Below are 12,157 nucleotides of genomic sequence, written 5' to 3' on the forward strand. Positions count from 1 at the left end.
GTCACCTCTCACAGAAGTGCAACTCTCAATAATTTAATCAAGTCAATTAATACTGTTTAATAAATAGGCCAGAAAATCAGCTGAGAGTTTTTCTCGGCGGGGTGCAGCGTGCGACCAAAGTTATAGAAGATTGTCCTTTGAATCACTAAGGCAAACTCTGTTGTGTCATTTTACATAAAGCAATCACATAAAAAAAAGTTATAAATAGGAAAAATTCCGAAGTTTTCCCACAGACAGACAGGGAAATTGAAACACCAAAGGAAAAAATAAAAGGAAAAGAAAAAAGGAAAGAGAAACAAAGAAAAGAAACAAAACGCAAGCACCCCTGCCCCCCCCCCCAACCCATCTGCGTCAAGTTCTTCTCCATCATACAGTACTCAAGATCTTTGGATATTTTACAATGTACGACTCCAAACTGCAGCGGAGAGAAAACAAAAAGAAGTAACAAGTCGTCTGAAAAACTGAGTTTATAAGAAGTCATTACCTTTACAAAATAAAAACAAAAGCCCCAACACCACTGGATTCCAATTTGTTCATTTTTCCTTGTTTTCTAAAGTCTGGGTCAGCCCCAGTCCCTTGGCTGATGGGGGGAACATGGGGATGATTGGCGGATGGGTTCCAGAAGCGAGTGTCAGAAATGGAGGTGGGAATCTAAGAGGCGGCTGCCCAGAAGGAAGGCATCTGAAGACAGAAGGGTGTCCGAAGCTGTTCCCTCTGATTGGAATGGCATTGGGGGAGTGCGGAGTCAGGGTTCTCTTCTGGGGAGCTGCGAGGGGGACAGAGTCTGTGGTCTTCTCTGGCCTTTTTGTTTTTTGTTTTTGTTTTTTTCTGTTTGCTCAGAAAGAAGCCAAGGCAATAGGAAGAGCCGAAGTCTCTTGTGCCCACAGCTCCTGGACTGGGGACACCGGCCCTGGGTAATCGGTAGGGATGACACTCCCACTGTCGGGGCTGCTGAGAAACACTGGCCAACTCAGCAAGAGAAGGGGGGGCAGGGGCAGGAAATGGGAAAGAAGAACAGGAAGGCGCTGGGCCAGCAAGGCGGTCTTCCTTCTCCGAACTTTCTACAAACTCAAGAACCGGGAGAGCATGTGGGCAATCCTAAGGCCCAGAGCCCTTCAAACCTATACTGGAGCCAAGACTCTGCCTTCTGCCCCGGAGGGAGGCAAAACACCCCAGCTTCCTTCCCGAGGGATGAGGGAGAGGTGGAGGGTGCACAAATACAGCCGAAGGCAATCCTCAGCGATCCCAAAGCCCCAAGGAACAATAAACCCAAACCCCAGGTAACCAGGTGTTTTGTCTGTTTCCAGGAATCAGGGTAGAGGGGGGCAGCCACCAGGTGTTACAAGGGGCCCCCATCCCTTCTGTATGGGCCCCAGGAGTACCAAGAGACTTTGTACAGCCCTGGAGGGGGTGTGTAGAGGTGGGGTAAATGCTTAAAGAGCCATCCCAGGGGCCCTGACACAGTGGCCTGCCTGCCCCGAGAGGTGGGGAGTACCTGGAGTTCCCCAGAGCTGCCTGTGGACAAGCCACACCGCAGCTCTTCTCTGTCACCCCTGCCTAGTGTGGCCACATTTCTCACCTGTGCTAATACAGGGGTGAACGTGATTAAACGAGATCCGGTAGGATAGGTGTTTTCAGTAGGACTTCAGGAGCACACATCTCCCACCTTCTCCAGAATTCTTTGTAAGGGACAGCTGTGTAGATGTGTGTATGTGGGTGGGTGGGTGGGTTCCAGAGGGGAAACTAAATTAGCAGCCTCCCCTCTGTAGCAGGGTAGAGAGGACTGACCTGTCCAAGGTTATAGGGCAGTGAGGGGAAAAATGGGCCGGGCTTCCAGGAGCCCTCCCGCCCAACAGGGCATTTCCCATAAGGATCCCAGGATGGCCGGAGACTAGAAACATGACCCAGCAGAGCCGGTCATAAACACTCTGCCACAGGACTGTGGGGAGGCGAGGACATGTGCCCCAAGCCCTTAGGGTAGGCCTGAGGTATGCCTCAGCCCTGCTCCATCCCGTCTGTCTCTGGCCAAGCTCCCTCCCTCCATCTAGCCCCACAGAACTCCAAAGTGCCCCTGGGCACCCGGGGTGTGGTCTCTTCTGTGGCACATGCCCCTGTGAGTTTGCGGGTGACAGCCAAAGTGAGAGACAGGTGGAGGCCAGACCCCGGGGCTCCAGGCCCTTCATGCCCCTGTGAGTTTGCGGGTGACAGCCAAAGTGAGAGACAGGTGGAGGCCAGACCCCGGGGCTCCAGGCCCTTCGGGAAGAGATGTCTACCTCAGACACCTTCGAAAGGGAGGCAGGAGGCCCCAGGAGGCCTGGAAAGTACCACTGTTGCTGATAATATTTTTTCTCCTTTCCTTTGTGATTTCAAAGACAAAGTTCAGACCCACTGGGCGGCGCGAGGGGAGTCTGGCGGGAGAGGGGGCAGGGCCGCGGGACTGGGCGGGGGAGTCCAGGAGGACCAGCCTAGTTGTTGGCTTCCGACATGGAGGCCACGTGGTTGAGGCCCGCGAGCCCGGGGAGGCCGGCCAGGCCCGCGGCCCACGGGTCAGGCAGCGGGAAGTAGGGCCGCGCGGCCGCCACGTTCTCGGCCAGCGCGAAGGCCAGCAGGCCCCCCGCGTCCCTCTCGGCCTCCAGCTGCGCGCGCCCGAACAGCTTCATCTGCGTCTCCTCGAACTGCCGCTCGAGCTCCTGCAGGCTCAGCGCACCCTTGGGCGCCGCCAGGAAGTGCTTGGCGGGGCTGGGGCCCGGGAGGCACACGGCCGCCCCGCCCAGGTGGCCGCCCACCTCGCCCAGCGCGGGTGGCATCACGAAGGCCGCCTTGTCGGGCGCCGGGCCGCCGGGCCCGAAGAGCAGGCTGGCGGCCCTCCAGGCGGCGGGCTTGCGGCCACGCCGGGGCCGGGCCATGCGGCAGCTCTGGCGCTTGATGTGGCGGTGCAGGTGGTCGGAGCGCGTGAAGCTCTTGTAGCAGAACTCGCACTGGTAGGGCCGCACGCCCGTGTGGATGCGCATGTGGTTCTTGAGGTCGTAGTTGTGCACGAACTTGGCGTTGCAGTGGATGCACAGGTAGGGCCGCTCCCCCGTGTGCTTCCGCATGTGGATCTTCAGCTTGTCCTGCCTGCAACGCAGAGTGGGCGTCAGTCCCCGCGCCCCACGCGGGAGCCACCCCTACATTGCTGCCCCGTTCCTCCAGAACCTGCCAAGGTCCGCCCCTGCTGTGGTGCCCAGATCCAGAAAGGGGGCCCGTGCTGGGACTTCCTAGCATCCCCTGCCTCACTCCACACAGGTGTGGCTACTCCCGGGGATTACAGGGCCGGAGAAGGAGCGGAGTCTGGAAAGGCCTCCTTAACTCCCCCAACTCCCTTTACTTCTAGGCTCAGAATCTTCAGGAGCCTCTCCAGCAGAGGCCTGTCTCAGACTGGAAATGGGCCTTCTGGGGACACTTCTCCCCACAGGTCAGCAGTCTGTCTTTCGTCCCTGTTGGGTGTAACATCCTTTGATACTGGGTTGCACCTTAATTTCATGCCCATTGTCTCCAGGTGGCAGTCTTCCCTCCTGTTGGCCCTGTGCTTTTGCCTAGAGCAAGGTGGGGGGGGGGGCATGATGGCCCTGGGGACTATTGAGATCTGTCTGTCCTCAGCACTAATCTGGGAGTCTGGGGAAGCCGAGCACACCTTGTTCAAGTCTCCACACACTGTGGCTTCTTATCCTGAGTCATGGGATCTCCTCTTTGTCTGCCAAGAATCCCAGGGTTTACAAAAGAGCCAGGTGCGACAAGAATGTAGCCTAATCTAGGGCAAAGCTTTTCAGGATTTAAAAATCTGTTATTCAGAGGGAGGGTATGTGTGAAGGTGGGGCTCCCCCTGGGCTGGGGAGGCCCTGCTCCAGCTGCAGGCCCACCACTAACATGCTGAATGTCTGCAGGCAAGTTACTTAACGTCTCTGCACCGAGCCGAACTTAGCATTAGACATCGGTTCCTGCTGTCCAGGGCTGATGGAAAGAATCTGGGTTTGTGTCAGACTAGATCCAACACACCTCCTGGTGATCTTGAAAAGAAAACTGACCTCACAGGGTTGTCTTCCTAAAGCCTGAGCTCTGCACAAGCCGGCCAATGGAACCTTCCAGCCTGGCTGAAGTGGGGTCAGGTGGACTGCAAGAACTCATCTCATGGTCCTTCTGGAGCCTTCCCCAACCACGCCTGGCAGGCCAACAAGCTCCTCGTCCTGTCTCCCACATCCTCCCTGCAGGTGTGGCTCGGGTGGAGCATCTGCCTGTAATTTGGGGCTCGGGTTTGAGGTCAGAGCAGATGAGGAGCTCAGGCATCCGCCCTAAAGTGGCCAGATTTAAACCACGCTCTGTAGAACCCCAGGACAGCCGGAGCTGGTCCTGGTCTCCTGGTGTCTCCTGGCCACTAGATGTCTCACTGGCTCTCGTTTCTGGACTGGTTCCCCAGGGGTGGGGCAGGAGAGAAAAGGACATTCTCCGGTCCACTGGCAGGGACGAGGGGAGGAGGACCAGGGAGGACCGAGCCCCCCCATCCACCTGCGCTTCCAGGAAGGCACCCAGGAGATGGAGATGGGGGTGGGAAGCAGGATGGGCAGGAAGGAGGGAGTGAAGTGGGTAGGTGTCTCCACACACCAGACCATCCTCTTGTCCCCACTCCCTGTTCCTGCCACAACCCACCAGCCATGCCTGGCTGCGTGGCCCCCTGTTGTGACATCCCATGTTCCCTTCCCCAGCCAGCTTGCTGCCCTTGTGGTATCTACAACCCACATTTCATCCCATTGATTTGGGGTCTGAACGGGATGCAGTCTTAGCAAGCAACTGGGCCAGCGGGTCTCAAACTCGAGGCTGCCTAAGAAGGGTCTTCAGGGCTCCATGGGCAGCGCATTGGGCCCCACTCCCAGAGCTTCTGATCTGAGAGGTGAGGTGGTGGGGGAGAGCAGAAGATTTGCATTCCTAACAAGTTGCAACTACTGCCACCACCACCCCCCAGCCCCGCCCTGCTAGTCCCCCGCACCTCCTGAACAGCCACCTTGGCTGGAGGGCAGACTGGGGTCTCAGGAGGGGAACTTGCCAAGGTCACCAGAGGAGTAATGACAGCGCTGAGCCTAGAATTCAGGCTTTGTTCCTCAGCACTGCAGGAGTGGGGTGCACGGTACCATTTGTACCTCAAGAGCTAAGTGCCGATTTAGTCGTGGGGGGACAGGTCCTGGAACTCCACACATTCAAGGCTCTCAGGGAAGTGCTGAAGCTTGCTGGTCACTGGGCAGGGGACTTGTGTCTTTCCCTGGGCCTGGTGGAGGGTTCGGTGAGGAGTCAGCGCTGGGGTGTTAAGTATAGCCCCTTATTTAACTCTCTTCATGAACTGATATGCTGGATATTTTTCAAAATCCTGATCACATGTAATCGATAGTATTGATGTGGAGGGCCACCCTCAAGTAATGGACAGTGCAAATAGTAAGGCTTCAGATATTCAGACATAAATACCCATCGCTTCTCCCAAGCTTTTCATTAGAGCATCCAAAATAAGTCACATTTCAGCAGCACTTAACTGAAGTGTGTAAGAAGTGCTCAGAAGGTGACGATCGCTTCCTTTTACTGAGCACCTGCTATAAGCCGATGAATATACACCATTTCAGGGACCCTGGAAGGTTGTTATTCATTCAGAGGCAAGTTGTGGTGTAGGAGCAGGGCTGCCATGGCGGGGGGCGCGGGGTGTCTGGGAGTCCCTGCTGTCGCTGTGGACCCACCATTAAGTTGCTGGGTGACCTTCAGCAAGGTACTTAACCTCTCTGTGCAGAAGTGAACCAAGGGCCAGACATTAGTTACCATTGTCTAGGACTGATGAGAGAATCTGGGTTCAAATGAGTTAGATTCAACATAGTTAGAATAATTGCCTGACTGAGAGGACGAGTTGAAGCTCAGGGAAGTCAAGCGACTTTCCCAAACGTATCAGGCCATGAGGGGCAAAGAGGCCTGGGGAGCCATCTGGGGTAGGGTTTTATTTGCAAGCTATTCTGAGGTTGAGAAAGGTTGATTTTCCAACCAGGGACTCCCAGCCTGTGGCCCAGGAGGGCTGCCTCAGAAAGTGTAGACCAGAATAGTCAGCATTTGTGGCCAGCTTTGTGCCTCTGGGGCCAGAAGACAGGGGCAGGCGTGGGAGGAGCTCAGCCCTAAGCAGGAGCTGGCTGGCCCTGTGACTTTTCTTTCCTGGGAGCAGTGGGGAGGGTTAGTAGAGCTGCAAAGCCCATGATAAGCTAGTCCTGGAAAAAAAAATTTAGAGATCATCTGGTCTACCAGGATCGCATTAGTATGTTCTGATTCACAGTCGAGTCAGTGGGCCGGGCCACCTATGTTATTGGCAGTACACTTGCTGGGACCTTGAAAATACTGATTTCAATTAAACACTTAATGCTCAAGATGAGGAAAGCAAGGACAGAGAGAGAATGGCCTTCTAAGGTCATACCTCCTCCTCATCCCTGTCACGACCTGTGCACGTGGATATAATGTACAGGCCCATTGGCAGAGGCAGGCCCAGGGGCAGGCAGGCTCCAAGAACTGGACCAGGTCCTTAGGTGCCCCGGGCCTCAGTTTCCTGACCTCTAAAATGGGGGGCTGGGCTGCACCATTTTGACCTCTGGTGTTCTGTGAGTGTTCGCATCTGGGGAGTGTGCTTACACCAAACCTCCCTCTAACTAGTTGGCTTTGCAGATGATGGTTCTTCTACTCCTGCTTCCTCATGCATCTGGTTTGTTTGAGGAGGAGGCCTAAGTTTAGCCAGAAAGTGTTCTAGCTTGAATCTCAGGGGCTGAACTCTTCGTCCCTTCCGTTTGGGACTGCAGGTCTGGTGGTCCCACTAAAAATTTCTCGAGGCTGCTCCTGTCCGATGGCTGATGTGCTAACTGGCTCCTTGGCATGGCTTGTAAGGCCCTCACGAGCTAACCCTTCCAGTTACTAACTGAGTTTTAAGTTCGGGGAACCCTCGGTGACTACAGTTAACAATACCGCGTTGTATACTTGGAAGTTGTTAGGAGAGTAGATCTGAAGTGTTCTTGCCACACACACACACACACACACACACACACACACACACAATGTAACCATCTGAGGCGATGGGTGTGTTAATGTGTGCACGACCACACATTAGTGTGGTATCCTGACATCGTAGACCTTGGCCTTCTATGCTCTATGTCCATTATATCTGTAAAAGTTGGGAAAAAAAGATCACCCATCTACTTGCTAGCTCCCCTCCCCAGAGTACTGCCCCCTCGCCCCCCCCCCACTAGACATATATGCTGGTCCCTCAGCAGGCAATGCTCTGGGGAACTGGTCAATTCTGTGTCTTTGAACACCGGGAGGCATGAGCCAGACTTTTAGCTATCCCTCCTTCCAGTGCAGAGCCTGCCGTATTATGAAATGGATGCTTGGTCAATCCTGTCTCCTTCCCTTTCTCTGCAGATCTCGTGTTTGGACTCCAGTGCGCCATCTCTGGGCTCCCACGCACGTGGTCAGCGTGCGTGCTCCTTCCTCCCCAGCCCTGAACCCTCGTTCCGGCCCCCCTCCTCCCTGCACCTCTTTCTCAGTTTACTTTGGCAAATTGCACTGCTGGAAATGTCTCCCACTCCCAACTTCTCACCTCCACCCTTCAAGGTCAACTTCAAGGGCAATCCTCTACAAACCTTTCCGTGTCCACCCAGGTCTTATCTTTGGCCCTCACCTTTCAGAGCACCTGACCTGAATACTGTCCCTCGAGCTAGGTCACTTCGGGGCAAGGAGCCCCTTCTCCCCACCACCACTCCCCACCCCCACCCCCGTTCAGCATCACTTAGTGAGTGCTGGGCACTGCTTTTCCAGCCTCACTCAGTCCGTGGCACCAAAGCTACCTGATCTGCTTTGATGAGAACCTGCCGGACGCTTCTGTATTCTGCACAGTTGGTCCACCACCTGGAGCGTGCAGGGGGCGCTCGTGGAGCCTTTGCCGACTGACCCTTGACCTGCAGGTGCAGGAGCAGTTCCCAGAGCTCCCCTGGCTCTGATTCCAGTGCGCTCTGGCTCGCCCTGACTTCTCTGTCTGCCATCCCCTGCTCCGACCCTGTGCTGGGGACCAGCTCAGGCCCCGTGCACCCAAGCCTTGATCTGCATTCCCCCTTCCAGTGGGGCACGTCATGGGAAAGCTGTGCCAGTCTTTATGAGCTCATTCCCTCGCAAGAAGGAAAGGGCCACGGGGTCTCGTCTGGCATCCCCGGCCTCCACGAGGGCTCCCAGGCCCGACAATGCTTTCCCAGCACCATCCGCCCACACCCACACTTCTTGGTAACCTGACAGTCTGAGACAACCCCTCTTCCTGGTACCACTGCTAATGACATTGCATTGTCTTAATAAGTCCCCAGGGTTGTCAGGAGTGGGAGGGCTAAAAGGGAAATACGGGAAAAAGGCAGCTGCCGGGCTCCTGGCAGGTCCGGGCGAGCAGACCACTGCGGGTGTGTGTAGCCAACCGGCATGGGGCTCACACGGGCAGCAGGGGTCGGAGGTGAAGCTTTGCAGCCTTTATGGGCTGGTGGCAGGAGGCCTGGTGGACACTGAGGAGGTCACAGCTGGCCAGACAGTGATGCTCAGGGTGCGAGACTCAGGGAGAAGGACTCCATGTGATTGTGGGGTGGCCAGGGCTGAGAGGGGACAGCGTGGGGCCAAAGAAACAGAGTCTGGTTAAAGCCTTCAAGGCCCTGCCTGAGGCCCCAGGGGTGTCTCATATCTGGAACAATCAGCAGAAAGACAACGGTCCCCAGGGCTGCTTGAAATCAAGCTTGAAGCCGTCTCCGAGGTGAGGGTCTGATGCCAAGGAAGAGACAATGCCGTGGTGGGGGAGGTCTTCCCCTCTCTTCTTGGAGAGCCACAGCATGAGAGTTACAGGCTGGGCTCTCGGGACAGAATGGGGGGAAGGACTCCCCGATCCTTCCACTGCCGCCAGAGCTGTCAGGAATGACACGTGGACATTCTGGGAATCGGCATCTGAGGCCATAACTCAGAGCCTGGGCCAAAGGGCCACTTTGCCAGAGGAGGGTGGGTGGCTCCACCATCCCCTGGGGTGATGGGAGGTGGGGTCAGCATCAAGGGGAAGGCAAAGGAGCCCCGACCAGAGAGCGGAAGCTCAGCTGTGTTTAAGGAAAGAGGGAAAATCGTGTCTAAGAGGAGGAGTCGAGGGTGGCCCATTCGAGATCCCTCAGCCTCCGGGGGGCCCGGTCCCTAGGAGTGGTTTGGCCTTGCAAGGGAGGCTGGGAATCCTGAGTCAGGGAGGCAGCAGCTGTTTTAAGGGGCTGCTGAAGTGCCTGCATCTGGGGAGGGAGGGAAGGTGTTGTGGGAGGTGGTGCAGGAAGTCAGCCCCCAGGAGGGTCCCCACGGAAGGGCTGTGAGGGATCTGACTACAGGGAGAGGCCAGGGCTCAGAGAAGAAGCCGTGCGGGCCAGCTCCGGGAGGGGGCAGGAGGGAAGCACGGAGCCAGCCGGCCATTCCAAAGAATGTGACAGGGAGGGTGGTCAGCGGCAGGCTTCGGCACGCAATCAAGTCCCCAGAGTCCCTTGTGTGAGGAGGCCAGGAAAATGTCCAACCTCCCCCCACTCTGGGGCGCCCCTGCTCCTGGGAAGGGGGGGGCCCAAGAGCAACTCTGATCTTTCTCAGCAGGGTCAGAGTCCAGTGGGAGCTGGGTGAGGGGAGGTGCTGACTGAGGCAGGAACGCAGCTGCTTCAGGGGGCCCAGATGGCGGTCGCTGAGCTGAGCAGGAGCGGACCAGATGGAGGGCGGCAGGGCAGACTCATGGCCTGGATCTGGCCGGGAGGGCTGGTGAGGACTGGTGAGGCTGCAGACATAGCCGCCCCCTACGCCCCCTACGCCCCCTCCGTGATCATCAGGAATGTGCTGGGAGGGAGGCTTCTGGAATGCGGCCCTCCTCTACAACCCAGTGTCCTACCCGAACCAGGAGGCTTACTCAGAGAATGTTCTCGTGTCAGGAGGGCAAGAAGTCTGTCTGCAGTGACTGACCAAGTTTAACATTTTCCCAAAGGAAGGCAGGGCCCACAGACTGGCATGGCTTGGGCAGAAGGCTTTGTGTGTGTGGGAAAGGCCCAGAGGGGAGGGCCAGCGAGGGAAGGGACTTGGGGGGCTAGGCAGGCTCACTGTGTGGCATGCTGAGATGTGCACCTCCTCCGAAGCCACAGAGCCGGGGCTCCCCTGCAGGGGAAAGGGGTCCCGGAGTCAGCCCTGTGGGAAGGGAACAGGTGTGAGAAATCAGGGACATGGACCCCGGATGGCAGGAGGGGGGTGTTGTGACTGACTTGGGGCCTGGCTGGACACAAGAGTGTCCTTGTCTTTGAAGTCACTCCCAGGGGCCTGGGCTGGGAGCCACAGGCTGGAGATGGGTGAATGGTAGTCGAATGCGGATTGTGGCCTATTTTATCTCCCCAAAATGATCCCCGTGCTTTTGTCACTGGTCATCCAGGTGTTCCAGCCTGGTCAGTGGGGCTAAGGTAAATTTAGGAGAAGATGGTGGTGGTGGCAGGGTGCTGGGGGTGATTTGAGTGGCAGGGCCGTTAGTGAGGGAGGCGAGTCCCAGGGACTTTGGGCCCAGCTGCTGTGTGCCAATAAGAGTGCCCTGAGGTCAGGGCTGTGGGGAAAATTATGGGGGCGCCCCTGGGGTAAGTGGGGCCCTGCCCCTCTGCACCTGGAGACTCTCCCTCCACGGTCAGCTCCAAGCATCTGGGAGAGATTCTGTTTGGGGTGTCTGTCTCAGAAGCAGCTGTGCAGGGGCCCCAAAGCCACCTTGGAAACAATCAGTATCATCCTTCTAGTCACCAAAGAGCCTGCAAAGCTCTGACACCCCTGCCACTGTCACTTGAACAGATTACTGGTACCCTTCTCGGGAAACTTCAAAGAGAGTTATGAAACCACCCAAGACAGTAGGTCTCATTATTTTGTAAGGCTCATCTTATTTTTTTCCCCGGAAAAGTACCACCCCTGATTTGCTATTATTCAACTTGGCTCCAAAAAAGAAAAAAAATTAAAAAAAGGTCACTCTCTCCTCAAAGGCCAAAGCTGGGCCCCACCGAGGAAACTCAAAACAACGAGCCCCCAGCAATTCCCAGAGAAAAATCTCCAAGCCTTGGAACACGTGTGGGTCTCAAGGGGAGTTCTTTGCCAGGGAACGGGGCAGTGTGGGGCAAGGACCTAGTCTGGTAAGTCACGGTCACAGGGCAGGTGTCCCCAGGCTCTGTCTGCATCCGAGCCACAGAAATGACCAAGCCCTGATGCAACACCACCCACCGGAACTTTCTCCACTGTCGCAGTGCCCGGGTCAGCCTCACACCAGTGACACACCCAGCACCAACAAACCCTATTTTCCTATATGAGGACGAGCAAAACGGAGCAGGGAACACATCTGAGCCCACAGCACCCCCCCCCAATCAATTCTGAACCCAAATGCTGCAGTGGAGAGAAGGCACGTATCACACGCTTGCTGAATGGCATGGAGTCTGTGACAGATGGAAGGTTTGTGATGTACTGATTTCAGATCTCAAACTTTACAACCGCATAGAGTGAACCCTCGTCCTGACGTGGAGAATCGGCGGGAGAACATAAAAGGAGGCTGATCCTTTAGATCGGATCCAGAAGAGGACTGAAAGGACCACAGGGAGGAGTCTCTGCAGTCTCCCAGTCACAGATTTTGGTCATACATGTCCCAGCTCTGGCATTTTCCTCTCCATGCACTTACAGGTGGCCAACTCGCCACGGAGAGGGGGACCGCTCCTCTGCAAGCAAAGGCCATGGCAGGCACCGCCCCATCGTCCCAGGGCAGGGCTGTGGTGACGGTCTCTGTAGCAGCTCAGGACGTGGCCGAGCATGCGTGGAGTCAACTAAAGTGGCGGCACTCCACGGGGGGGGGCTTCAACCTGGCTCCCGTGGGTGCACAGTGGGGGAGGGGAGAGGGAGGTCAAGCAAGCGCAGCGCGGGGGTGAGGAGGCTCGCTCTGCCTTACCCCCGGACAGCTCTGCGCTCACCTATACTGTATCTCAGCCTTCCACCTCGTCTGTATTTCAGAAAATCCTCTAGCTCTTGAAACGGGTTTGGAAATCCCTGCACCAGGTAAGGCCTCGCGTGCGCGCCT

At 56.4% G+C, this 12,157-nt stretch overlaps 1 protein-coding gene across 2 annotated transcripts in view; it reads right to left on the reverse strand.

The window, feature by feature from the left end:
* Window positions 1-449: 449 nt before the first annotated feature.
* Window positions 450-12,157, reverse strand: part of ZBTB7C (zinc finger and BTB domain containing 7C) — a 337,916-nt gene continuing 326,208 nt past the window's right edge. For both annotated transcript variants that reach the window (XM_004752193.3, XM_004752194.3), the window contains one exon: window positions 450-3,117. In XM_004752193.3, coding sequence (XP_004752250.1) covers window positions 2,466-3,117 — 652 coding nt within the window. In that variant the 3' untranslated portion in view covers window positions 450-2,465. The remainder of the gene's footprint in view (window positions 3,118-12,157) is intronic.

Source organism: Mustela putorius, unplaced genomic scaffold (assembly GCF_011764305.1).
Source record: "Mustela putorius furo isolate JIRA1106 unplaced genomic scaffold, ASM1176430v1.1 tig00003858_pilon_pilon_pilon, whole genome shotgun sequence".
Lineage (NCBI taxonomy): Eukaryota > Metazoa > Chordata > Mammalia > Carnivora > Mustelidae > Mustela > Mustela putorius.